The following is a 26,726-nucleotide window of genomic DNA, read 5'->3' on the forward strand; positions in this document are numbered from 1 at the left end:
CAAAATGTATGCGAACAAATGAACTTCTCTCAGACTTTTTTGGGGGTAACTTCAATGGCAGGTGTCTGACTGTCTTTTTGCAAAGCTATTACAATCTCTACCTCAAGTTACCAAGGAAACAGCATGCGAGTGCAACTGGATGATGGCCATATTTTATACTGAGCTTCAAGGAGTGAGGGGTAAATGCCTGCGCCCCGCGCATTCTGCCTAGCAACAAGTGACAGCTCGAAAGTGCAATAAAGAAAAACAACCAAGCGTTGCTGTGCCTCCTGGATAGGCCATTGTGCCAATGCTGCCTCGAAAAAAACGACCTCAGTAATGTGTGACGTGGCCAGTTATTTTGTGCATTGCTTGACCTTTGATTTAGCAAACTGTGTATGCCCCATGGATTCTGCTTCGAAACAAACATACAATACGAATGCGTAACAAGGCTGATTTGTTTCTGTGGGTGAGACTGCCTCCTAATTTTGTTCCATTCCACTTCACATCAAGCGACTAATACAAATGTTTGACATTCTGAGCAAGCAAGATAGTTAGCTTGTGCCCCGCGAATTCTTCTTAGCAACAAGTGACCAATAGGAATTTTCTATGTTGCTGGGCCCAATATCTAGCTAATAAATTCTGCCTTTCAATGACGACATTTATTGTCTACGTTGCTGGGCCAGTTAGTGACATTATGAACTCTAACAACACATTATATTCTGTGGATAATGCAGATATTTAGGAGGAAATATATACTGTCTGGATATTTTAAGTCTGGGAAATAAGATGTGGATTTCAGCAGACACAGGCTGTTTTGGATTCACTGTAAATTGTTCTCATTACACACTGTGTACTAATAATGCTAACTATCCCTTCTCATTTGTCAACGCTCACACTAAAGAAACTCCTCCAAACATCAGTTGGACAAAGCAGGCCCTAAAAGCGCAGCATCCTCTGTCTCACATGCTGCACAATTAACAGGACACACACACGCACGCGCAACCCCCCCCCCCCCCCCCCCCCCCCACGCGTATAAAAGGTGCTGCCATGGTTACGACTAGCACATCGTTCTCTCTCCTCTTCTTCCACTCAATCACCCACAGCCCCAGCACTGATAATATGCTAATGTTGCACAGTAACATGCACTCGTGTCAGCAGACAGACAGCGTGATAAGTTAGCAATGCAAAACACCTTCATGTCTTTGAAATGTGTCTCTTGTGCCAAGTCCATGTAGTACTATAATGCATGTGCTTTATGTGTTCTAACTGCAGTCGGGAAGGCAGTTGAGGTTTTCATAAAATCCATAAATAGGGTGGCATAATAAAAATCTTATTTCATCAAGAGGCTCATCTATCACACTTTTCAAAAGGAATCGAGTTGAGGTCAGCAGTAATTTGACTTTTGCATGACCAATTCAATGCAGGACACTGACCATTAGCAGTGGCATGAACGATCCACTAGAGGCAGCAAGGGTGAGGCTGCACTGGCAAAAAGGTCCATGCTAATAGAATGGATAAACACTACTGGTCACCACAGCAATACAAACCAAGGGAAAGATTAAGATTAAAGGCTCAGATGGCACCACCGCACAGAAATTAATCTCATTCCTCTCAGTTTTGCAGTGATATCCCCAATTACAACATACAAATATGACATTGCAATCTGTATTAGTCATAAATATATGTTAAGTAGATTCTTAGCAGTAAAAACAAACCTTCTCAACCATGAAATTATTAAAAATTGTTATCCTATTGTGGAGTTTAGTATGTCCTTTATGTTGTAGCCTACATTCATTGAACCAATACAGCTGGAGCCAAACTATAATTTACGTGTGAACCAACTATTGTCCACGGTAACGTGGTCTGCTGGAGGACCATCTACATGGTTTCACTTTTTATCACTGGATTCTGTTGTGTATGTGATAGTATGAGGGGCCATCCATTTCTATTTAAGTCATTAATGGCCCCACGAGGGAAACCTTAAGTACGCTGTGGCCCACAACAAAAAGGAGTTTGACACCCCTGATCTACAATTACTTTACCTCCATCAATGCTTAATTTGATAGATTCGAATATACCTAAATCATACCATTGCGATTCATGCACGAATCACTGAGAAACCAAGTAAAGGCTATTAATGCCCTGCCTAGACGTTCAGGTGTGCACAAACTGTTTTCACATTTTGCCCGTACGCTAATGAACAAGCTAATGGAAATTGCTTTGTTATATTTGCATCAAACTAATTTGGACTAGGAAATGCAGAAGTGAGCATTTGTAACTTCCATAAAGGTTTGTGTGTCATTTATAAAACATTCATTTGGGGAGGGCTGAGGAGTTCAACTGGCATTATATGCACAAACAAAGAATTGTCATTATTGCACTACAAACCTGAGCATACTGCAACTTGAACTTAACCAGTATGGTTTGGGCTAAACCATGGTGCTATGTACTATACAGTGTATTTTAAAGAAGGTGGTTTCCTTGGAGCTTTGACTGGCCTCTCTACATGTTCCCTATGTCTATGAGCCTTGAGGTGATGGCAATGTGATGCTGGGAAGGCGCTCTATGATCCAGCCAGTCACCTCCTTTAGCACGGACTCCGACACCTCAGGCAGCTCGTGGTGAAGGGCGTGGTAGGCTCCCTCGTATACCTGCCGAGAAACAATACAGGCGAGAACCTTGATTTGCCTTTCAGAATCATCATTCCCAATGTCTGACATACTGCCCCTATACATCAAGAATAGTCCTAGAAATGTGGGCTATTGGTTGCCGATTAGAGACTTGTCAGTTTACACAGACAAAGTGTAACTTTTCTATCAAATTAATTTAAAATGTTGCTAAAATGAATACACAATACATTTTTTCAGATTAATATGACATCAATCGAGAAATATGAATTGAAATTTCAAAAAAGGTCAAATGTAGCGGAACCTCCATACTGCAAAAGCCTTTTTGGCATCAAAGCCAATGTAAGAGAAATATAGGCCTCAAAAGTACAACAAAACTACTATCACTTTTGCAACACATCTAAAAGAAGAAACAGCCTCAGCAAAGACGTGGAAAGAAGAGCATCATAAGAGAAGTAAAACGTAACTTAATGCTTTTGTTGTTTTTACAGTGGTTCAAATCTTCTGAAACATTTTTCAGTTTGAGAATATTCAAAACGGATGTGGTTTTAATTGGACTTTTGCCCAATAAAAACATTGAAAAAAATGTAAACTCTAATTTGATGATATTGGTAAATGGAAAACGGAGTACAACGGGCGATTGATCTACGCATGCGCATACCATCAAATTAAATTAGCATCAATGAAATGTGCATATAGCACTTTTCCTAGACTTACTGGTATAATAACTATATGCCATATATGGCAATTTTCTTTTGCTGTAGAGACAGAAAATAACGTGAGAATGCCGCAAAGAAATCAATGTATTTACATTAGGCAGGCTTAGAGATTGGCAACATAAGAAGTTTGGCGGATGGCTTCACTCCTCTTGACGGCAAGTAAGCAGCATTGTTAGTCTATATATGTCCGAGACTTGTGGGAGTGCAGTGGATTTTGTGTTTTGATTTTTTGGTTTTGGTGAACCAGACGTCTTACTTCTGGGTTAGAAAAATAGCTTCCAACAAAACTTATGTTTCTCAAGAATGTAGATCACCATTGTGCCAAAGTCAATATTATACTATCATTATATCACTATGGAAAGCTTAAAATAGCATTTGATTCATGACTTCTTTTTCTTTCCATTCAGTTAAGCGTCTTTGGGTGTTTGAAAAGCGCTATACAAATTTAATGAATTATTATTATTATTATAGTTATGCACTTCTGAATTTTAGAACAACAACAAAAACACAATGTCGTCCAATAGAAAACAAGCACACACTGATCCCACCTTCAATTTCTTGTCGGCGCTGGGAGCCTTGTCGAACATAATTTTAGAACCTTGAATGTCGCAAAGCTTGTCAGCGTCACCGTGAAGGAGCAGGAAGGGCCACTTGATGGACAAGATCTCCCGTTCAATGCGAGCCGCCGCCCCCATTAGCTGCATGCCAAATGACACACGCATCCCTCCGTGGAAGTTCAACTCATCAGCTTCGTATGCCTGCACCTAGAAAGAGAGACCCATGCTATTAGTACTTACATTTCCAATGAACCGCTACAGACATCATGATGAACTATTTCTGCATGAAACAAAAACACTTTGAAGTCTAAAAAAACAAAAAACTGTTGATTTTGGAATCAGCATGCCAATTTTAGTTCAGTATAAATCTAATTCAGCAGAATTGTGAAGAATTGTTCCCTAGTGTTATTCATCAAATTGCAACAGAAATGCCAACTGCATTCGTTTCATCATCATTTTATTGTGATCGGTGCCAGCTGTTAACTTAAATTAAAAAGGACAATTGCACCTAACAATACAAAATATAAATTTGTACAATATCCATTTTTATTTTTTATATTTTATCTGGTTAATGTGATTTTTGCTCCTCTTTATAGGTAACTTTCCTTTTCACACATGATTGTTAGTTGTAAGGAGTGATGAATGTAGAATTAAGTACAATTTAATGTTTTGCTTCCTTCAATGTTTTATCTACCGTGTGTCAAATAGCTCTAATCTTTGTACCGCGCATTTTGTCAGACCAAGATAAAAAGTAAGTACTTTTAGATTACAAGCGCACCATAATCTTCCAATTTAGAATTACATCTGAAAAACAAACTCATTTCATTTTAAATTAAAAAGGGTTCAGTCACAAAGACTTAGCTTGCCATATACAGCAGCACAGAAGCTCCTATGAGGCCCATGTTCCACTACTGTTAATAATGCATGAGTGTGAAGTCAAAGGTTCACTAGCTCAGTGAATGAAGACCTACATTTGGTTGATTAACCAATTTTTACTCCCTTATGAAATCTAGATGGGGCCATAATTTATGCTAAATACCGGGTACAATGTCAATGACAAATTACATGAAAAGGGTATAAATATGTGAAAAAGCTACAAAGACACTTGAAATATTATTGAATTCCAAGCTGTTGGCATTTATTGGACAGCTACTACTACTGCTGCTACTACTACTACTAAAAGAATTAAATAAATAAATAAATAAATAAGATGAATAAAGTGAGTTAAGATACATGAAAACCATGGAAACATTACGGTGTTACTGTTATACAGGTAAAATGGAAACTAAATGGAAATAATCGCAAGATAAAATATAGTAACGTGTATTTCACACACATGCAAACATGCACACCACACACAAACACAACTACTACAGACATGCAAGCTTGCACGTGTTTTTCCCCCAAGAGACCTTTTAAATTCTATTGTTCACCTGCTTCTCGTCCCGTGAGACCAATTTGGAATCAATAGAGCCGAGAGTAAAGTTTGGCAGCATGTGGTTCAAAACCTTGGCCAGGAAAACCTGCAGACGGTGAATAAACAAAGACACAAACAACAAACCCGCATTTTCAATACAACACAATCAGATCCATGTCAGTTAATGAGGACAGCATACTGACCGGAAGAACATGTTATATAACCTGAGTTGAACTGGTTGGTGCTATTACCATCTGCCCAAATAGCAGAATATCAAAAGTAGCTTGATAGCACCAGGAACAACAGATATGCCTACTTTAAAAAAAATCAAATAAAAACACACTAAGAAACAGATTTGCCATATATTAAAAAAGTAACAGATTCAACATAGCGGATACTGCTAGAAAAAGAAAGTTGTGGTCTTGCTCTACTTGATTAAGTGTAATTGTTTGGAAATTGCTTCCTATTGAGAGGTTGTAACGCTTCAGAATTAGGCTACTTCTGTCATCTTGTCAGGCAATCATTCAGTGACATTGTCGCAATGCATGGTTCTGTTTATATTAAAACGTGGGACTTGGCGGAGACCTGTAAAGAAAACATTTGCTTATGTTTGACCAGTGGATCGTGTCAGACAGGATCTTTTTTTTTTTTGCTGAAGAAAAATGCCTGAAATGTATGTTAATTAAAGGATACACCTTAATGAAACGCAACCAGAATTACAATAAAGGAAAAAGATCGGCGACTAATAGAAAAATAGCACGGATAAGACTTACCTTGAATGGTGTGGCTGAATCTGGGTTCATCTGGATCATGGGACCAATTAGAACCACTCCGGTAAAATCAGTAGGTCTCTCGCAGGCTGTGAGGATGGATATCGCGCCGCCCTGCATGGAGCGAATAGATAATTTATTTAGGAAGACAGTGACAGTCAGGCTAGGGCTGTTTGATTAAGCAGTTGTACTAGATATCATTAGATTACAGAGGTGGTCCTCATTAAATTGCAGGTCTAATTATGTCAACGCCACAAAATGACAGAATGCAACTGAGATAAGAGCTAGTCAGTTTTGCCCTTGATTAGGCTGAAATATATTCTTAATTTTGAAATTTTAAAATGGTATATTATTTACATCTTTGTTCAGCTACAGCCTGTTCTTCCAAACTGCTTGGGTCAGGCCATTTTAAGGGTGTAGCCTAACTAATCTATTCTGCAACAGTTTCAAAGCATTACATACACCCTGCTGGGTTTTGCATCGACTGCGGATCTATTTTCCTCTCTTTTGTTTGTCGTTTTTGTCTTGTCCGATGTTTATATTGTCTATTTATGTATTTATGTTTATTCATGTATTCAATTATTCATTCATACTGTTGGCAACTGAATTTCCCCTAGGCATCAATAAAGTATCGATCTATTCAAGTATCAATCAATCGATTGATTTGTGTGTGTGCGTGTTAAAAAATAGACCGCCCCAGATTCCTTTGTTGTTTTGCACAAAACAACCAACAGTTGGGTCAAATCAATCGGTCAAAATTTTAACGTAGCACATTTACGAGGTGTGTTAAACAACTTGTATAAACCAACTTGAAACGAGTACTCCCCACGTAATCGGAGAGTATAGCTTTGAGCACAAGGAGTTGAAAATGGAACAAAGACTTTGATTCAATGAGGGAGAGATGCTGAGAGCTTCCACTAGTCTGTGACAGACAGTCAGGCAGGACTGTCTGGCTTCTTGTCAGAGTGGGAAGCAAAGTAGGTTAGAGGTTCTGATGAAAAGAGCTCTGGGAAAACTACTCAGAGGCCAACAAGACTATAAAACAATCAAGCTTTTGTTTGGGTGGGTGTGAACTTCCTTCTTGTTTTTTTTTTTTGTAATGTTGCTCTATGGACAATTGGATCAATGTAAAGGGATAGCCTGAAGGCACAGCAAGGCCACACCTTCCCACCAACGCTGAGCTATAGAGTTATGACAGTTGTGTTACAACCATAAGCCTCCTTTGGCATTTGACACTAATGTGGTTTCTCCACCCAAAAGCAAATATTATATACAGGCGTAATACCATCAAACAACACACACAAACACCCATGCACATATCAACACAAGACTTTGTGTGCAAGTGAATCCGTCCTGTTTGTCTGGAGACTAATTGGCTCCAACTTTGTTTATGTGAGCATTCCTTGTCACTTGTGTGAATATTCAACAGGCTTTGGCCAGTGGACTGGCTTACTTGCTGAAAAGAGCCACTAAGTAGTTCCCACCAGAGAATCTCACTTTCTGTAGACATAAGAAACAAACACTCACAGGTCTACTTGCATACAAATCATCGTGGTTTACTTTCATGTCCGTATTTTACTTTCAAATCCTTCCATCTACGTAACACAAAGTCAAGAGTGAACCCAACACACAATCAGTAATAGGCCGTGTAGAAAATTGAAAATTAGACTCTGGGGTAGTAAGAACACGGATGCTCTACCAGAATACGCGTCGTAACAAATCTTTTTTTGTGTCTGTCCGGTGAGGGTTCACTTATGAGGGACCTTTTTGATCAAAAGACAAATAAAAAGAATGCTGTTTAAAACTTCCTGTTACTCAGTTCCTTCGCTATCTCATCACAGGCCTGTCTGATAACGTTCCCTGTGATTTGTCTCTGCCTACCTTGGACAAGCTATTTGTACAACGATACTACATCCATCCATCCATTTTCTGTACCGCTTTATCCCCACGAGGGTCGCGGGCGTGCTGGAGCCTATCCCTGCAGTCATCGGGCAGTAGGCGGGGGACACCCTATGTATCACTAAAATCATACACAGCACAGTAAAATTGCTAATTATGTCCTGTAAATGTTAAGCAGTATTGCTTTAAATGACAGCCTTCTGAGATGTAACCAGACCATGCTGAAACAAGAGTAGATTAAGAGTCAGATGTGGTGACACCACGTGATCCCGAAAGAATTCCATCCTATCTGCAAACATTCTGTCTAATCCACAGGTGGTTGTTGATTTTCCCCTCCTTTGTGCGTCATCTGGCCGCTGATGAAAAGAAATTTATACAAACAGACCAGCAGCAGCCAAATCTAATAGCAACAGGATACAGGACGCTGTAACATGAGGCTTCTGAAAACACAGCAACTATAAAATTGATAAGACTGTTAAACACTAGGCGAGTTTGATTTCAAAAGAATAGAAGGGAAGTAAAGTAAATGGACATCTGCATTAAAACCCACATTCCATTTATTCTGATTATTAATGTTATTGTGGACAACTTGATCCAATGAGCATGTGTTATTGTTGTTAACTGAGTGGTGATATCCAGGACTGATGTCTACCACGATGCAACTTCAAAAAGTTCATTTTTTGGTAAATGCCCATCGCCTCACTTCTTTTATTTGTAGGTGATCTCATGTTACAGAACTGAAACATGAGATCATGTGGAGCAGCACATTTGGTCATGTGTTTGTGGTCAGTTTCCAAATAGAATGAAATGAGCTATAACTTAAAAACCCAGCTACAGTTGTGCTCACCTACAATGTTGGAAGATTTTACATCATTTAATTGCATCTGTTTTAAATAAGCATTGACTATACAGCGTTGACACAAAAATATATCGCACTCAAACGCAGCTTTGTGTGGCTTGTTTTCTTCTGACTACATTATTTACGACAAACTACTAAAACCAATTAATAAAAACAAGGTTGAGTGAGTGATTTAACTAGCAAATATTGACATATTGTTCCTTGTACTCATTGCATCTTGCAGAGCTCTTCTACTGCAAAAACACCCGTTTGTGCTATTGAATGCAACAAACAATGAAATAAACAGTAATAATTAATAGCATAAAAGACAAAATGCAAGAAATCTTTTTCCAGAATAGACTCATTCACACTGTGTTCTGCCTATTTCGAAAACTATTGTCCGCATGCCTCCTACCATTGAATGGCCCACAATGAAGACAGGTAGGCCGGGGTGGCGAGACTTCATCAGGTCAATGTGCTGCAGTGAGTCTCGGATGTACACCTGAAAGTCCTTTATGTTCATTCTGTCGCCTTCACTTTGACCATGCCCAACTGTGGAGGTAAGACAAATGTTAGAATTGCAATAAGCAACGAAACAGATATAATCGAGAAGGAAAAAAAAAAAAAAAAAAGGACAAGGTTCGAGCCCCTCCCCAGACCGGTTGATCACTAATTGCAACAGGTTTATTAGATACGAAAAAGAAAATCAAGTTAAAAATGAAAGAAAATGACAACATAGCTGGAGAAGGGAAACCTACGGTATTTAATATATTGACAAGGGTATTTATTTACTCAACCGTAGAGTCCACTGGGCATTTATTAGGAATATGGCCTTCCTTAGTAGGAAAGCCTTTCATTGAATGCATTTTCATCATCATCATTTAGTCGCCCTCAGACGGGCCATCCATCGGAGTCTCCGCTTCACCGATCCTCCATGCATCCCGCAAGCTCGTCAGCAGTTTCCGCGCCCACATCTCTCTTCAGTCTGTCTACATATGTTGGTGTGGGACGCCCTCTTGATCGATGCCCGTGTTTTGGCTCCCACAGCACCAGTTTACTGGCCAGGAGTTCTCTGTGCCTGTGCAGTGACCAGCTAGCCTCATTCTCCTGACTGCTATTTTATTACTCAGCCTCTGTAGCCCTCCATACAGATGTGTACGTTGGTAAGGTGTTCGCTCCAGCTGGTGTTTAGTACTACACGCAGCATTTTGGAGTAGCACCCATCCAGAGATTTCTGCATATAGGAGAACGGATTCCACTGTCTCCTCAAAAAAACGGAGCTTGATATTTCGGGGAAGTTTGGATTTCCGCACACTTGCCATGCCATTTAGAGATTTGCCATGCTATTGCCTCACTTTTAGGTCAAGTTCTGTGGAGTTTATCCATGAGCCCAGGTACTGAAGGTCTCCCACTTCCTTCAGAATGCTTCCCCCTATTGTTACCAGTGGTGGATGGTCCGGGGAGATATCGAAGGTGATAACCTCAGTTTTCCTAGCATTCAAACCAGGGGCATCCAGGGTACACTCCCTCTCTACTCTCCTCAGAAAAGTTCCTGTGCTTGCTCCATCCGGTCAGACATTAGGCAGATGTCATCCGCATATTCCGGGTCTGCTATGGTTATGGCTAGAACTCGTCTTGAGCTCCTAGGTGTAATGGTGAATGGTGTAATGGTTATTTTGATTGAAATAGTAAAGATATTTTTAAACAGTTTTTTTTCCCAGGTCAAATATTCCATCCATCCTTCCATCTATTTTCTATCCCGCTTGTCTCCACGGGGGTTACAGGCGTGCTGGAGCCTATCCCAGCAGTCATCCGGCAGAAAGCGGGGCACAGTACAAATATTGATAATTAGAATATAATGGTCATAAATCTAATGGAAGATCGCTATCCCTCAATTTCTCCTCATTTTTTCTTGATACCATTCAGTTGTTTCCATGTCTCTGATGGAATAAATTTCACTTGAAATAATTGTTGGTCAACTCATTCATATGAGCGTATGCACAAGAAGCAGATCCAAATGCAGCAGAAGATGGGAGGTGCTGTAGGTTGCCATGGCAACCATTGATCCAGTAACTCCAGTGACGCCCCTTATGAATTCCCTTCACGTGCATGTGAGACCTCCTTCATCTTGTGCCGTTTTAATGTGTGTTACTGAATAATTCGCTTGACATGGAAGCTTTCAGCACTAACATCGATACTTACCAATCAATAGTCATTTCCCAGCTGTTCCAAACATTACTGACAAAATTCAATTGTTCGTTTTTTTTTTTTAATTAACATATATATTGGACTCTTTGCATGCAGCAATTTGGCATCTGGGGTGAAGTAATGCAATGGTGATTTGTTCTGCCCAGTCTGACCTGGTTCCTGCTATTTTGCTACATTTCTCTGTAAAAGTAGTTTTTCTTTTGCTATTAAGTCCGGTTTTGCTTGACATATAATGTAATTCATATTTTTCTCCCCACCATGATTCATTGGTGAAAATTATGCAAATCTATGTAATATTTTTAACATTATCCTAAGAATGTGTAAATGAACGTTCGCTGACTGAGGTATAATATGGTAGCTTTTATGCATGCTTGCATGATAACGACCACCAAGATACTTTGCAAGAATAACAAGAAAGGGTGACATTCAGCAGGCTATGGAAAATATTCCGTCACTGCAAGACAGGATTTCACAGCCTTTATCAGAGTGGCACAGTGAAAGCTTGCAGGGCCCATAACCAAGTGGTTGACGGATGGAAACCGCTCTCTGCTATCTCCTCTCAACATCCCACAGACTGGTTGTGGCGTCCTTAAGCATGATGCAAATACCCGGAACTGCTACTCAAGCGTTAGTTGAGTCACGTCGTGCTACCATATACGCCACAAACTGTCTGTTGGCGGTCTTCACTACTGTGACGGATTAAAAGCAGAGGGCAAATTTCACGAATAAAGAAGTATACAGTTCGCATGACATTAGTGATGATTCATATCAGCTTCTTCTTTAGCCAAAGGTACACACTGTATTTAACAGTAGAAAAATCTCACAGCACATCACCAAACAAAAGCATGATAAAAAGTATTTATCGTCAAATGATGATAATCTTATCATAATTTACATCAACAGGCAGTGGAAACCGTCTAGTGGAAGTTCTGCCTGTCCTTCCAAATGCAAATCTTAAGCCTGTCATTCATTTACAATGAAGTTAGGTTTTCATTGACATTTGTTTGTGAAGAGGATTACATAAAAAGACTTACCGTATTTATTCAAATTATCGCCCAGGGCGATAATTAGAGAAGGTTTATGTCCAACAGGGGGGTGGGCGATTAATAGAGAACACTTTTTGTCCGATCGCCAAGGGGCACTGAAATGGGCAATAATCTGTATATTTTCCTTTCCTTCCTTTCCGTCTGAACTCAAATATTTCCAGGAAAGATTCGCGTGGTTTTGTTTTCCTTGGCCCAATCAGAAAACGTGTCAATCCGGAACTATGATGACTATGCTGATAGTCGGGGAGGTATTGAAATACTCTGCAAATATATAGTTTATGGAGAAAAACAATTTAAAAGGGACATTCGACGTGCTGTCAAATCAGTCATGTTTAAACTTGCGCAATGACGTCGGCATGCGGTCGCGGAGAAAAACGTAAGTTTCGGGGGGAATTTTTAGCAGCATGGGCGATAATTAGAGGTATCAATGTTTTTTATTTATGTCATCGCTAACACACACTAGGTGATTATTAGAATATGGGCGATAATTAGAATAAATACGGTATGCAAAGTTTGTGCAAAGGATAAACGAAAAAAAGTGATGCAGTCTTGCAAAGAGGGAGGAGCTATTTTCTAGGAATGCCTGTACATGTCCCAGTGCGTTTGAGCTAGTTATTACAGTAGGTGTGAACATGTGCAAGAATGGTGTCTTACCGTGATCATGCGCAAAGACCAGCAGGGACAACTCTTTCAGTCTCTGTGCAATCTCATTGTACGGCCCACAATGCTCCCCGGCCCCATGGGCGATGAACACCAGCGCCCTGGGAAGGAACATAAAAAGTGATAAACAAAAAAGGGAGTTTACGTTTTGCCCATCCTTGTGTGGGTTTTTATCAGGTCCTCCTGCTTCCTCCCACACTTTAAAATCGTGAATGTTGGATTGACTGACGACTACCTTGGCCATAGGTGCTATCGTGAGTGAGAATCAACAGCACCCCTGCCTTCAGGCCAAATTCAGATGGTATAGACCCAAGCTCACCCACCACAGAAAGGAGCAAGTTAGATATGATGCCGCTTGCCTCCTAGCTGGAGCTCGTAAGAGAGACCACATAACCCCAATTAGGGCCTCCCTGCACTGGCTCCCATATCACGTCTCTGCTCCTCGGGTGCGCCAATCGCCATTTTTCACGTCTCCGTAGAGCTTCTCCACGCCTTCCTCCTGCTAGCCCCATGTGTCACATTTCGCGTTTCGTTGTCATGGTGCCCGTTTGCATCTCTGTCTGCTCTCGCCCCTCCCCGCCTGTGTCCTACCTGTAACCGTAATCACTGTCACTCACCCTTTGTTACCCGCCTTGTATTTATGCCTTGTCCGTGTATCACTGTTGGATCGTCCTGTTTATCCTGTTTACCCTGCTCACTCTGTCTGGGCTTTCCCCATGTTTGGTTCCCACCCGTTTCTGCTGCCCGTTCGTTGCCATGTTCTCCTGCCTGTGTTTGTTCCCCTCATCCTGTCCTCCACCACCCTTTTCCCATCAATAAACCCTGGTGCAAGCTGCACAATGTCACCCTGCTCGGGATTTTAGACTGCATTTTAAGATACTTCGATTTGTTTTCAAAAGGTTAAATGGCCTCACCCCAGCTTACCTCTCTGGGCTCCTCCACCCCTACGCACTTGTCAGGTACCTCAGGTCTGCAGACCAGACGCTCTTTGAAGGACTAAGCGTAGCCTCAGAGAGAATCGAGCCTTTTCAATGACCTCCCCTTAAATGATAGGCACCCCCCCCCCCCTTGTCTATTTTTAAAACTTGTTTGAAGACCCATATTAATTATTTGGCTTTTGAGTGACTTTCGACTGTGATTGTTCTGCTACTATATATTCATTTGTGTTTCGATTTACTCTTTTCTCTGTATTTGTGGTTGTCCCATTGTTATATGTGAAGTGCTTTGTTAAGTCGAGAAACTTGACGGCTGTGGTGTACATGCTAGCACTGACATATAACATTACCACTCACTTTGGGATCACCATTAGTGGATATGCAATGAATGATGAGACAAGGAGACTAATGCAAATATGTCTCTTTACTCCCCACAAAACTGACAGTTTACACAGCAATTAAGTATGCAAGCAATTATTCTTATTATATACTCTAAAATATAATATGATTTGTGAGGCGTTACCTCTACCATCAGTGCATGACAAACATCTTATAGAAAACTGTGAAACACCCCGGTGTTGTCTCAAAAACAAAAAGTAAGTGCTGAAAAGCCATGTGGAGTGTCAATCAGTAATGATTATTCGAAATGCTTTCAGTGACACCAATAAGCAAATGGTTGCTGTTCATCATCAAGCCTTGTTAACAAATCACTAACTTCACTCACTGCTGCTCTGTCTTGCCTCACAAGACTTCCACTGCTCAATTTGGCACAGAGCGAACAAGCATGTGCATTCAAGTTTGTGTGTGTGCGTGTGTGTGCGTACAGTGTCTCCATATTACAGTAGGAGTGAATAGCAGCCTTTGTTTGGCATAACAGATTTGAACTCACACACTGAGGGGGCAGTTGGAGATTAATGGAGCTAATCTGGTTTTACTGTAAAGACGAACACAGTACAGACTACAAAACAGACAATACTGACCATAATGACACATGAGACATTTGGTACATTCTGTTTAAAGAGGTTGGTTTTTCAATGACGGTAAATAAAATGACGGTAAATTAACATGAAGGAAGTGGAATAAAAGTGACATTGACAGAAACATGTATATACCGTATTTTCCGCCCTAAAAGGCGCACCTAAAAACCTAAAATTTTCTCAAAAGCCGACAGTGCGCCTTATAGGCCAGTGCGCCTTATATATGGATCAACTGATGAATTTGTTGATCCATACTGGTTGTACACAGTGCTCTGCCAAAATGTTTCAGTACGTTTTAGTACGACTAATAAATTACAAGGTCGCATCGCTTCCCAGCATTACGGCAACTGTAGTCAGGGGGCGTCACCGAATAGCTGTTGTACCCGCGAGGCTATTTCCTGTCAAAATAGGCTGCTCTGTTAATGTTTCGAGTAAATCTACGGATCGATATGGAAGGGAAACATAGGTAAGTAGTACCAATGCGTTAGATCGAACTTTAGTCAGTTCCGATCATTTTATAGGAGATCGTTTGAGAAACGCGATTGTTTACACTTTGCTGAGGCTCATGGGAGATTGCGAGGTGAGGCTCGTGAGACTTTGCGGATGGCTAATGCTATTGCGATAGCTGCAATACGTACCAGGCTATTTCATGTCAAAATAGGCTGCTCTGTTAATGTTTCGAGTAAATCTACGGATCGATATGGAAGGGAAACATAGGTAAGTAGTACCAATGCGTTGGATCGAACTTTAGTCAGTTCCGATCATTTTATAGGAGATCGTTTGAGAAACGCGATTGTTTACACTTTGCTGAGGCTCATGGGAGATTGCGAGGTGAGGCTCGTGAGACTTTGCGGATGGCTAATGCTATTGCGATAGCTGCTATACGTACCAGGCTATTTCATGTCAAAATAGGCTGCTCTGTTAATGTTTCGAGTAAATCTACGGATCGATATGGAAGGGAAACATAGGTAAGTAGTACCAATGCGTTAGATCGAACTTTAGTCAGTTCCGATCATTTTATAGGAGATCGTTTGAGAAACGCGATTGTTTACACTTTGCTGAGGCTCATGGGAGATTGCGAGGTGAGGCTCGTGAGACTTTGCGGATGGCTAATGCTATTGCGATAGCTGCTATACGTACCAGGCTATTTCATGCCAAAATAGGCTGCTCTGTTAATGTTTCGAGTAAATCTACGGATCGATATGGAAGGGAAACATAGGTAAGTAGTACCAATGCGTTGGATCGAACTTTAGTCAGTTCCGATCATTTTATAGGAGATCGTTTGAGAAACGCGATTGTTTACACTTTGCTGAGGCTCATGGGAGATTGCGAGGTGAGGCTCGTGAGACTTTGCGGATGGCTAATGCTATTGCGATAGCTGCTATACGTACCAGGCTATTTCATGCCAAAATAGGCTGCTCTGTTAATGTTTCGAGTAAATCTACGGATCGATATGGAAGGGAAACATAGGTAAGTAGTACCAATGCGTTGGATCGAACTTTAGTCAGTTCCGATCATTTTATAGGAGATCGTTTGAGAAACGCGATTGTTTACACTTTGCTGAGGCTCATGGGAGATTGCGAGGTGAGGCTCGTGAGACTTTGCGGATGGCTAATGCTATTGCGATAGCTGCTATACGTACCAGGCTATTTCATGTCAAAATAGGCTGCTCTGTTAATGTTTCGAGTAAATCTACGGATCGATATGGAAGGGAAACATAGGTAAGTAGTACCAATGCGTTGGATCGAACTTTAGTCAGTTCCGATCATTTTATAGGAGATCGTTTGAGAAACGCGATTGTTTACACTTCGCTGAGGCTCGTGAGACTTTGCGGATGGCTAATGCTATTGCGATAGCTGCTATACGTACCAGGCTATTTCATGTCAAAATAGGCTGCTCTGTTAATGTTTCGAGTAAATCTACGGATCGATATGGAAGGGAAACATAGGTAAGTAGTACCAATGCGTTAGATCGAACTTTAGTCAGTTCTGATCATTTTATAGGAGATCGTTTGAGAAACGCGATTGTTTACAGAGGGCTCGTTGGTTATTGGCTAGTGGATGCATACCGCAACCCTAGTCAACCTCAGTTTGATGCAGTATAGCTTCTATTTTATGCGCCTTATAAGCCGGTGCGCCTTATATATGGACAAAGTTTTAAAATGGGCCGTTCATTGAAGGTGCGCCTTATAACCCGGTGCGCCTTTTAGGGCGGAAAATACGGTAGTCATTTTTACATCTTGCCCTATCCAGGGTCACAGGGATGCTGGTGGATATAGGGGCTGACTAAACTCTTGATTGGTCACTAGTCGATCACAGGATACATTAGAGACTGTCGACCATTGTACAAGCACAACTTCAGAAATAAGAGGAGGAATCAATCCACAAAGGCAGTCAGTTGTGTTTGCCACTAAACTATAATTGACATAAAACTATAAACAGTATTTTGAATGTATGGCAAGACCTTTCCTCTTCCTTGGCTTACATATAGGAGTAACTTCTCAAACTCGGACACTGCCTTCACACTAATTACAACAATGGATCGTTTACTGAAAATAAAGTCAAATTCCTAAGAGACTTCATATTTCTCCATTACTGTCTTTCATGGGGATTGTTGAGTCACTAGTCTCCCACAATGTTTAAGTTTACAGAAAAACAAACCCTAAGTCTATAAAAAGCCTTGTGAAAACACACAGAGGGAGAGCAAGCCAGAGAAAAAGAGAAAGTAAAGAAACGGAGCAAAAGAGAGGAAAAGAAAAAGAAAGAGAAAGAGAAACAGACAGACAGACAGATAGAAGAAAGAAAGAAAGAAAGAAAGAAAGAAAGAAAGAAAGAAAGAAAGAAAGAAAGAGAAAGATGAGAGAGAAAGAGAAAGAGAGAAAGAAAATCCGTTGCATTCTCTTGTATGTAAAGCTACTCCAAGTACAGCCTAATCCCTTTCATGTGCTAGTCTAGCTGCCAGAAGATGATTCTAGGCTTTCACAAACTTTTATCAACCAAGCACAAAATGCACTCTAAAAGAGAATATTATGTAACCGATCAAAGGCACCCAGATGATAAATCACATTGAATGAAAGTAAGCGTGACAAGATAAACATAGACAATGCTTATTGCCATTACCGTGGAGCCTTTAGAGTCGAATGCAACTGAGGTCTGATGAATTCGATTATGACAATCCATTTGGCTCTACATCACACTAACCATCTCGTGGCATTAAAACACATTAGTTTGGCGACCATCAAAGGTGATTTGGAACTAATTGAACAGATGATGTCGTGGAATGCCAACATACTCACAAAAGAATTTCAGCTACTGACAAAAAGGATGAACAGGAATTTTTGTGAACATTAAAAGTGAGAGGAGGTAAAAGTGAGAATATACACCGCGGAGGGGATTAACATTCAAAGTGGCACGAAACCAGCATCACAACAATTTTGTAATTTACTTCTTCTTGCATTTCTATGACAGCTAAGATCGTATGAATCTGAACACAATTATTCAATTAAATTAGTAAACAAAAGGAACACACATACAACTACACAATTTATGTCTGGCTAGACCTCTGAGTTGTTTTTCTGACAGTCAACAATTTCTAAACTAACTTCATTACTTCCAGCCGACAGCACAGATATGTGCTTTCAGTTTTGACTGGCGACCAGTCCAGGTTTTACAGCACCTCTTTCTCAAAGTCAGCTGGGATAGGCTCCATGCAGTTCTGTAGGGAAAAGGATTTCTATGTCCACTGTCCACATACAACAGGTTTGGAAAAGAAACTCTTGGTAGAAATGAAAACAATCCCTCAGGTAAGTTTTCGACAATCAAAAGGCTGGAAAACCAACAATATTAGTTGACTAAGAACATAAATAAAGAAAACATCTATTATGTGCATGAATTCAAAACTAGTAGGGTGATCTGTAACAGTAATAAACTCCACATTGTTGTAAAAAAATGTATTTGAACTCTTACTCTTAAGGCAGACCTCGTAATTTTGCATTCGCTTCCTGCATTATTCATGGCCTCTGCTTTACACACAAAAGGTCAATTTAGGTCTCTTTTTTTTTTAATTGTATTTGTGTGCCCTGTGTCCAAGTGTAACACTAACAGCAGGGAACACAAACTCAAAACAGGGAAGGAAGTCAAGCCAGACGGCATCAGTCTACAAATGTGTATAAGCAGTGACCCATTTACACAGCCTCAGTGTCAGTTACGAAGCAGTTGAGGCGCCATGACCCCGACGTGTACATATGACGTGATGATTGCACTCCATGTGGGTTCAAAGCCTCAGTTGGACATCTGTTTGATGGTCTGTCAATCATTGTTGAGGCCCCTCCCCTCCAGCCCAAAACCTTTCACCCACTTCCTAGTTCTAGTGAAAGGGGCCTTTGAGAAGCAGCTGACCTTTGACCCCATCTCATTCAACCAGTCTATGGTGTTTTGTTTTATATATGAGAGAGCGAGAGAGAGAACGAGAGAGAGAGAGAGAGAGAGAGAGAGAGAGAGAGAGAGAGAGAGAGAGAGAGAGAGAGAGAGAGAGAGAAACAAATGGTCTTGCTTATCAGGTGACTCAAGAAGGTAAATCTTGTTTAGATACAGTTTTTGAACATTTTGAAAATAATACGGAAAACATAACATCCAAGAGAATTGCATTTCACTCATCATGATCACTAAATTTCATTCAAATCATTTGTAAAAGACTAGGATTAGGCGAATAACAAAAAATGTATGTGATGCACTTTAAACAGGTTGTAGTGTGTCTGTTGCATAACACATTCATTGCACTCATATTTTATATTTCATTACCCTCTCTGGGATATGGATACTGCTGGAAACTGTTAATTTCCCCTCGGGATCAATAAAGTATCTATCTATTGATGAAAACTGAGGACGTATTTCCTTCTTCCCTTTGCTGTTTGCTACCACTATCCTCAAGGACCAATGACATGCCATTCATGTCAATATTTGACCAAACACACTGTCTGCACTGCTTCAGAACAAAATAGGTGCTTTCTTTTTAAACTACCCCATTGTTTATTTACCAATGGCCTTCCTGTCATACATTGACATGCCCTTGTCATTTAACTGTACTCTGTGTACATATGTTTTATTAACTAGGTCAATGCTGGTGTTGGGGTACACTTGTTTAACATGTGTGCAAGTAGCGTGGGATCGATTCCCACTCAGCGACAGTATACATGTGGGTATTGCTGCGACTGGCTGGCAACCATTTAAACAGTTCTTTTAGTTAGACAGGGAAGATTTTACTTGCTTTACATGTTTCAGCTACTTCCTGTAGCCTTCCTTTTTGGAGGAAGGCTATCTTCCACTGTGTTCTATGGAGGTTCTGTTTGACCTCATGGGCTCTATATTTGTGCCCAGCACAAGTCTGGCTTGTAGTGTGATCAAATTGTGTGAGGGGGAAAGAAACACCAAGGTTACGTATGTTCGCACGCAGTTTGGCGCAGTTATAAAGAGGCACTTTGCGCAGTTGTGGGCGTGAACACAGACAACATGCTTCACAGCCAATGAAACTGCTGTTCTCATTCCCTTTAAAATCGGCAGTCTTTGACATGGTGGACACTGGATGATAGGTGAAGAAGGCCTTATTATTTTCAAAGCGTCAGAAAGATTCAGCGTCAACAAATATGCCAATTCATCAGTCATTTTATCATTTTTTTCAATTTTATTTTTTTAATATTTTTTAATAAACAGCCTAATCAATGACCCTGGGTTATTATGGGTTGATATTATGTCCACGGCTCAGTATTTGCAGTAAACTAATTATTTAGATATTATCTGTGAAAAGGTTTTCTTGACTCCAGATGTTTTGTGGTCCTGCACATTCTGTTACATTTTCCTTGCTGTCACGCTGCATGCAATTTCACATCTGTTACTTTTTCTGCCACAGCCTGATATGCATGAAGGAAAGATGCCCAAAATGGCCAATTGTATCACATTTAACTACTGAAATTAAAAACGAAAAATATTAATCGTGATCTTTAACTACAGCGACAGTGACAAACGCGAGATCCGCTTCTCCACTCACCCCCACGCCCCCTTCCATACCCCCGCACCGAACTGACCTTGGCGGGCCGACCGGTTCCCAGTAGCGGCAGAACAGGTGCAGTCCATCGGCGTTGACGATGTGCTCTAGGTCGGTGTACGGAACTCCCTGCGGACTCCGCCTGGGAGCAGCCCCCGGCTCGGGCATGGAGGATGGCTCTGTCAGATTGACACGGAACGGCCACAGTAAGATATCGCGGCCGTACAGGAAGCAACCGAAGCCGGCCGCGAGCAGGCAGGTCGCGGCGGTCGCGGCGTTCATTGCCCACGGATGTTCGTATACGTTTTCCCTGACGGCCACTAATAAAAAGGACTATTGTGTTCACTGGGAATGGAGGCACGACGTTTCCCTTGATCTAATCCCACACTCGCACACGCACATGCACACAGCCGCGGCTGCATGGTGCCGTTACGTCAGAAGACCATATGCGCGTATACTCCCCGAATGCAAGAGATGCAGGTGTCATACATGTATGCAATACGCCGTGTATAAATAACTCCGATACATTACGTATCTCATGTCATGTCTGTTTTATATTGCATTATTGGTTACCGAATAAAAGACAATTTGGGGGGATTCTGGAGGTGTACCTAATATTGTCATCTTTTCTGGCATGTCTATCTTTCCAAATGAGACTGCCCAGAGAAATATCATGGCATTAAAAGAATTGTGTGCAAATATACTTTAAACAATAATAACTGCTGATTAGAATTTGAAATATAAGTAAAAGTATTAAAAAAAAAATAGTTCCTACTGTCTTCACTGTGTACTCAATTGAATGCAAATTTAAAAGGATTTGCAAATCATTGTATTGTGTTTTTATTTACATTTTACGCAACTTCCCAACGTCATTGGAATTGGGGTTTATGTATTAAACTCCCGTGCTGCACAGCTTAACTGTTTAGGCATAAAAAAAAAGCATACAGATGAATCCTATTGTTGCACATGATCAAGTTGCCAAAGAGACAGCGAATTGCTGTCATTTTGTTCAGCAACTAATCTCAAATTGGCACAAGCGTGTTCATATTTGTAGGAGAAAACAATGAGCTGATTTATTACAAGTAATTACCCTTTTTCTCAAATGGAAAAGGGTCTAGCTTGACAAAGGTGATGATTTCTTCATTTGGATGGTGTAGAGTTGCTAAACTTGTTTTAATAAAGGGGCACATCTCTATTAGGATGCCTTCATTGAGCTGGATATATCAGTGAAATCACAAAAACTTGTTTTTAATAAAGCAACACATCTCTATTAGGAATGCCTTCATTCTTCTTGGTATGGCGCCGTGAGTGGCTGCCTCGCAGCAGTGTTCTCTCTTTTCCTCTTTATTTCCTTCTTTTCTCCTTTTTCTTTCTGTTCTTTTGTCCATTCGGCGATGCTGGTGCCTTCTACCGCACCTCGGTATCTCTTCGTATCGGGTATTTTTTTTTTCTTCCTGGGACCGGGTTCATCGGTCGAGACCGGCGTAACTCTACGACGGCTTCCTGCTTATCCGGCCAGTGATGACTGGGTCCCTCGCCTTGGCCTTGCAGCCGCAACCCCTGTGGGGAGTCCGCTCCCTCGCGCTCGTCGGAACCAACGACTTTCGCCATGCTAGCCCCGTGGTGAGCATCTGCACGTGCCCCGACTGGGTGCCCAGGATGCTGCTCACACGTTTGCCTGCTTTGTGATGTTTTCACCGATTCACGACCACGGTCCATTGGGCGCCGTTGAACTGGACTGCCCTTACACCTGTCTATGGACCCCGTGGAGGCTATTTTGTGTGTTTTGGGGTGTTCTCTTGTATTGTGGGGTGCTGGTTGGCCGCTGTTACTTTTTTTTCCTTTGTCTTTTAGCTTTGATTTGCTTTGATGGCTTTTATCTTGAGCACTTTCTGACTTTCTTTGTGGCGCCGTTGTGTGGCAGCAGTTGAGTTGCGCTTATGCCATCTGTGTGTCTTTTGTGTACCCACTCTGTGGTATGGATACTGCTGGGGCCTGAATTTCCCCACCCCTCGGGATCAATAAATATTCAATCAATCAATTGAGCTGGATAGCAGTGATTTCATAAAAAATAGTCCTGCAGTTTGGTTTGCGTTTTGAAACCGAGTCATTGCTTGATTTGACAAAAATGAAAACAAAAGGAATTTTAAAATGAAACCAGCAAGTACAAAGTTTTATTTTAAGGAAGTGCAACATCATTAGTTTGCCTTCTTTGGGGTAAGTGGGGGTAAGTGAAGGATGCAGACAAGTACAACAGTAACAATTTAAATCATGTGAGTCATTGCGCTATAATAAACAGCAATGTATTATATTTATTGCTTCGACTCCATTCAAAGAGCACAAGAGAAGCTATTTGAATGCCACTGGAAGAATGCTATTCGTAGAGATACTACATTCTGTTTTATCACTTATGCACAGCACTTTCTTACAACCGACGGTTATTATGAAGTGCCGTATGACTTACGTTGAGTGTGTGAAATTATTATATGACACTCAAATTAAGAAAGGCATTTCAAAGAAAAAAATATTTAAATAACGAGGCTGAGGAATGACCCTAAGCTGTAAGTACGTCATTGTTTGACACGCCTGAGATAAATTCATTTTTTACTCGTCAATAACTGTAGACTATCTTACTTATCTAAAACACTATATGTAGATTTTGAAGGTTTTTTTTACTCATATTTTATTTTTATTGTTTTTGTGACTCAAATGGGCGGTAGGGTGGCGCACTATTGGCGCAATAGTGCCCTCTATCTTAGAGCCGTCACATACAATGTAATTGCACCATCACGTGCCATCTGCCACCCAGCCAGAACTTTCCCTCATTCATCGTTTACAGCTATGCCCAGTTGATTAGGACTCATTACCTGCTCAACGGTTCCCAATATAAGCGCACCGCTCCTGCCAGCACATTGTCAGTTTGTCCAGTTATGCTGCCCGTGTTCTCTCCGTTCCTGCTTTTGCACTTATTGTTTCCGGTTGCCGACCTTGCTTGCCATCACTCCAACGACTGAAGCCCGAATGCCACCTGCCCTGACCCATTGCTCGTCCCTGACCACGTCTTCGCCTCGCCTTCTTGCTCCACCACACCCACAAAGTACCAACTCTCCACTTCCCCTCTCCCTCTTGCCAATAAAAGACCACGCCCCACTTGGTTGTTCTGTCTCGTAAGGTTCTCCGTGACAGCACGAACTGACGAACAAGGCGACCAGCGAACGGACTCTATACCCTGGACCGTCTGTTGGACTCAGAGTGGGACATCAACCGGATATCCGAGGAAATGGCAACGTTAACCCAGATCGTCCTGCAGCAAAATCAGAAGCTTCAGCAGCAGCAACATTAGGAGCTAGTACAGGGTCTCAATGCCCTCAAGAACCTTACTCTATCTGCTTCCACCCAGTTAGCACGACCCCCTGCTGAACCCGACACCCGGCCATCAGCAGCCCTGATCTCAGCGCTGGACGTTCCAGAGCCCAAGGTTGGCAACCCCGAACCCTTCGACGAAGACTCAGAACAAGCTCGAGCGTTCATCTCCAACTACCGTATCGCCTTCGACCTCCAACTGAGATGGTCTCCTATGACCTTCCCCGTATTGTTGAGGACGCCATGGACCTGATGGGATGCGTAGACCGGCGAAGGAGCGAGACGGAGAAGAAGCCTCTCCCCTCTCTCCGCAGGCGTGCTGCCTGCTCGACGCCTCGGGTCTCATTAGCAACCCTGGCCAGACGCTCAACCCCACTTGCCGTCCGCCCGTGACCGGCACTCTTTCTCGGCCAGCCAGCACTTCTCAAATGCTCTTCCCACCCAGTCAAGCTGGCCTAACCCCACGGAGTTGGGGCGCGCTTCCCTCACTCCTGTGGAACGCCAGCGTCGTTTTCAGTACGACCTGTGCCTGTACTGTGGGGGTGGAGGGCCATCGAGTGGCGTCCTGCTCAGCTAAAGCCCAGCCCGGACCCAGCCAGGTGAAAATCCGTATGGGCTCAGTTTGCTTACCTTCCCACTCTAGTAAGATCCCTGCTTTGTCGCCCTGAAGGCTGCAGACTCAGGCCCGGTCTCTTAGATGGCTGAAGCCCCCGGTCCCACCTCCTCGATGGCTCCTAACATCAGCTCCGCAATATGCTATCATCCCAGCTGTTTATGCCGTGTACCCTGACCAGCCGTCAATTGGAGGGGTCGTTGGAGACGGTCCCATTTAGTTCCTGTGCCCGCTTCAGTTCCTGCCACCGGACCTGCGTCCGCTCCCGATCCTGTTCCAGAACATGACTCGGCGCCTCCCGAAACCGCGTATGAGGACGAGACATTCTGTGGTTCTGTTCGATGACGGCGCTTGGGAGACGGACTTTTCAGATGGGGTTCGTGTTGGGGTTGGTTTGGGGATGTCAGGAGGCGAGGTTCTGTCACGTGCTCGTGCCATCTGCCACTCACCCAAAACTTTCCCTGTCAATCATTGTTTACAGCCCTCCTCAGTTAAGTGGAACTCATTACCCGCTCAACCAGTTCCCAATATAAGGGCACCGCCCCCGCCAGCACATTGTCAGTTCGCTCAGTTATGCTCCCCATATTCCTGCTTTTGTGCTTGTTTCCAGTTGCCATACTTGTTTGCTGTCACGACTACGCCCGAACACCGCCTGCCCCGACTTGTTGCTTGTCCGTGACGTCTTTGCCTCTCCCTGCTGCACCGCACCCCAAAGTGCCAACTCTTCAGTTCCCTTCTCCCTCTTGTCAATAAAAGTCCGTGCCACACTTGGTTGCTGTCTCGTCCGTGACTTACCTGCCATAATTATTTGATGGCTGGATAACTTTTTGAACAAAAATTAAGGGAAAAATGGTGACAATCTTTTTAATTGTGTGTAACTGATGTAAATGTTCCAATAAAAAAAATCCAAAGTGCACATAAAATGACAAATGCCCGCAGGTCTTGCGTTTGACACCACGATTTGAGAGGGTCTTTTAAAGTAACTATTTGAGGGAATATGCAGCCCATAAACATTAGCAAACACTATAATACATGGAAATGTTCAGAGATTTATTCATTTTGACAATCAGAGCTGCCAGTTAAGTGTGTCTGTTTGGTTTTCCCTTCAATGCTGCTCCATTCACATCCAGTGAATACCTCAATAGGGCACAATTCACTGTGCTGTACACAACAATGAGGCGGTCAGCGTGGTAGTTAAAAATAGCTCGGTGTAAAGCTATTCCAACCCAGAACATGATCGGATTTCATTTTAAGTGGCGCGACACTATATGCAAGCAGGTGCATTAATATTTCCTCATACCTGAACTATTAGTGTGCAGCATCAACAGCAAAACGCGTCTTCCACTGAATAACGGCAACTAAGCTTTCCTTTCTTGCGTATACAAAAATCAAGATTCAGTACGGTTTACGTCATTATGCACGCTGCATAAAAACGCAGAATGGTGCACATTCCATGCACGCTTGTTTGTTGTCGTTTTTGCAAACGCTCGTACGTACCTCCACGCCGTGCAAGACATGGCAAGCTGCTTGAATCTACAACGCAAGGACGCGCACTCACAACAATTGCGGCACAAGTGCACAATGACGTTGGACAGTTTTTTTTTTTTTTTTACGCCTTTATGACATCGTTTTTCATCATCCATTCTTCCCAACTTGTATACCCTTATTGAACATAAAAGGCATGAAAAAACTGAGAGCCCATAACAATCAAGCACTCCAAATGCAACGTGGAGCCAAGTTGAATGAAAACATGGACATGACAAAATACAGAACCGACCTGCAGCGGAACGTTTGCGATGAAGTGGAAGCTTATTTTCGGAACGTCTCTTGCCCCGGTTGCCTCTGTGGTCCCACTGCTTCCCGATGCTCCTCTCTCTCTCTCTCTCTCTGCACTCGAGCACAGTAAAGACTACCAAAGAAGCAACCAAAAGTACTCGCGCGCGCGCGCACCGCGCGCGATCACAAAAGTCTCTCTTTTTTTTTTTAAACTCAAGTAGGACATTTTGACCATAAGTACCTTGGAACTTTTAGTTCAAGGGTCTTTTTCTTTATTCTTGTCTTTTATATTCTTTGTTT

General features: G+C 42.0%; 1 protein-coding gene across 4 annotated transcripts; it reads right to left on the reverse strand.

Moving 5' to 3' along the window:
- Positions 1–1,190: 1,190 nt before the first annotated feature.
- mgll (monoglyceride lipase) lies at positions 1,191–26,579 on the reverse strand. 4 transcript variants are annotated; one of them, XM_037266507.1, is made up of 8 exons: positions 26,428–26,579; positions 20,715–20,853; positions 12,718–12,824; positions 9,225–9,361; positions 6,076–6,186; positions 5,319–5,408; positions 3,877–4,092; positions 1,191–2,633 (listed from the first exon to the last, which is right to left on the reverse strand). In XM_037266507.1, the coding sequence occupies exons 2-8, from the start codon at positions 20,840–20,842 to the stop codon at positions 2,502–2,504; spliced, it is 921 nt and encodes a 306-aa protein (XP_037122402.1). In that variant the 5' UTR covers positions 20,843–20,853; positions 26,428–26,579; the 3' UTR covers positions 1,191–2,501. The 4 variants fall into 4 exon arrangements, with proteins under 4 accessions (XP_037122402.1, XP_037122376.1, XP_037122385.1 ...); XM_037266481.1 differs by lacking the exon at positions 26,428–26,579 and having other exon boundaries at positions 20,715–21,084; XM_037266490.1 differs by lacking the exons at positions 20,715–20,853; positions 26,428–26,579 and adding an exon at positions 13,047–13,301.
- Between the last annotated feature and the right edge of the window lie 147 nt (positions 26,580–26,726).

This window comes from Syngnathus acus, chromosome 2 (genome assembly GCF_901709675.1).
Source record: "Syngnathus acus chromosome 2, fSynAcu1.2, whole genome shotgun sequence".
NCBI classification, from domain to species: Eukaryota; Metazoa; Chordata; class Actinopteri; order Syngnathiformes; family Syngnathidae; genus Syngnathus; species Syngnathus acus.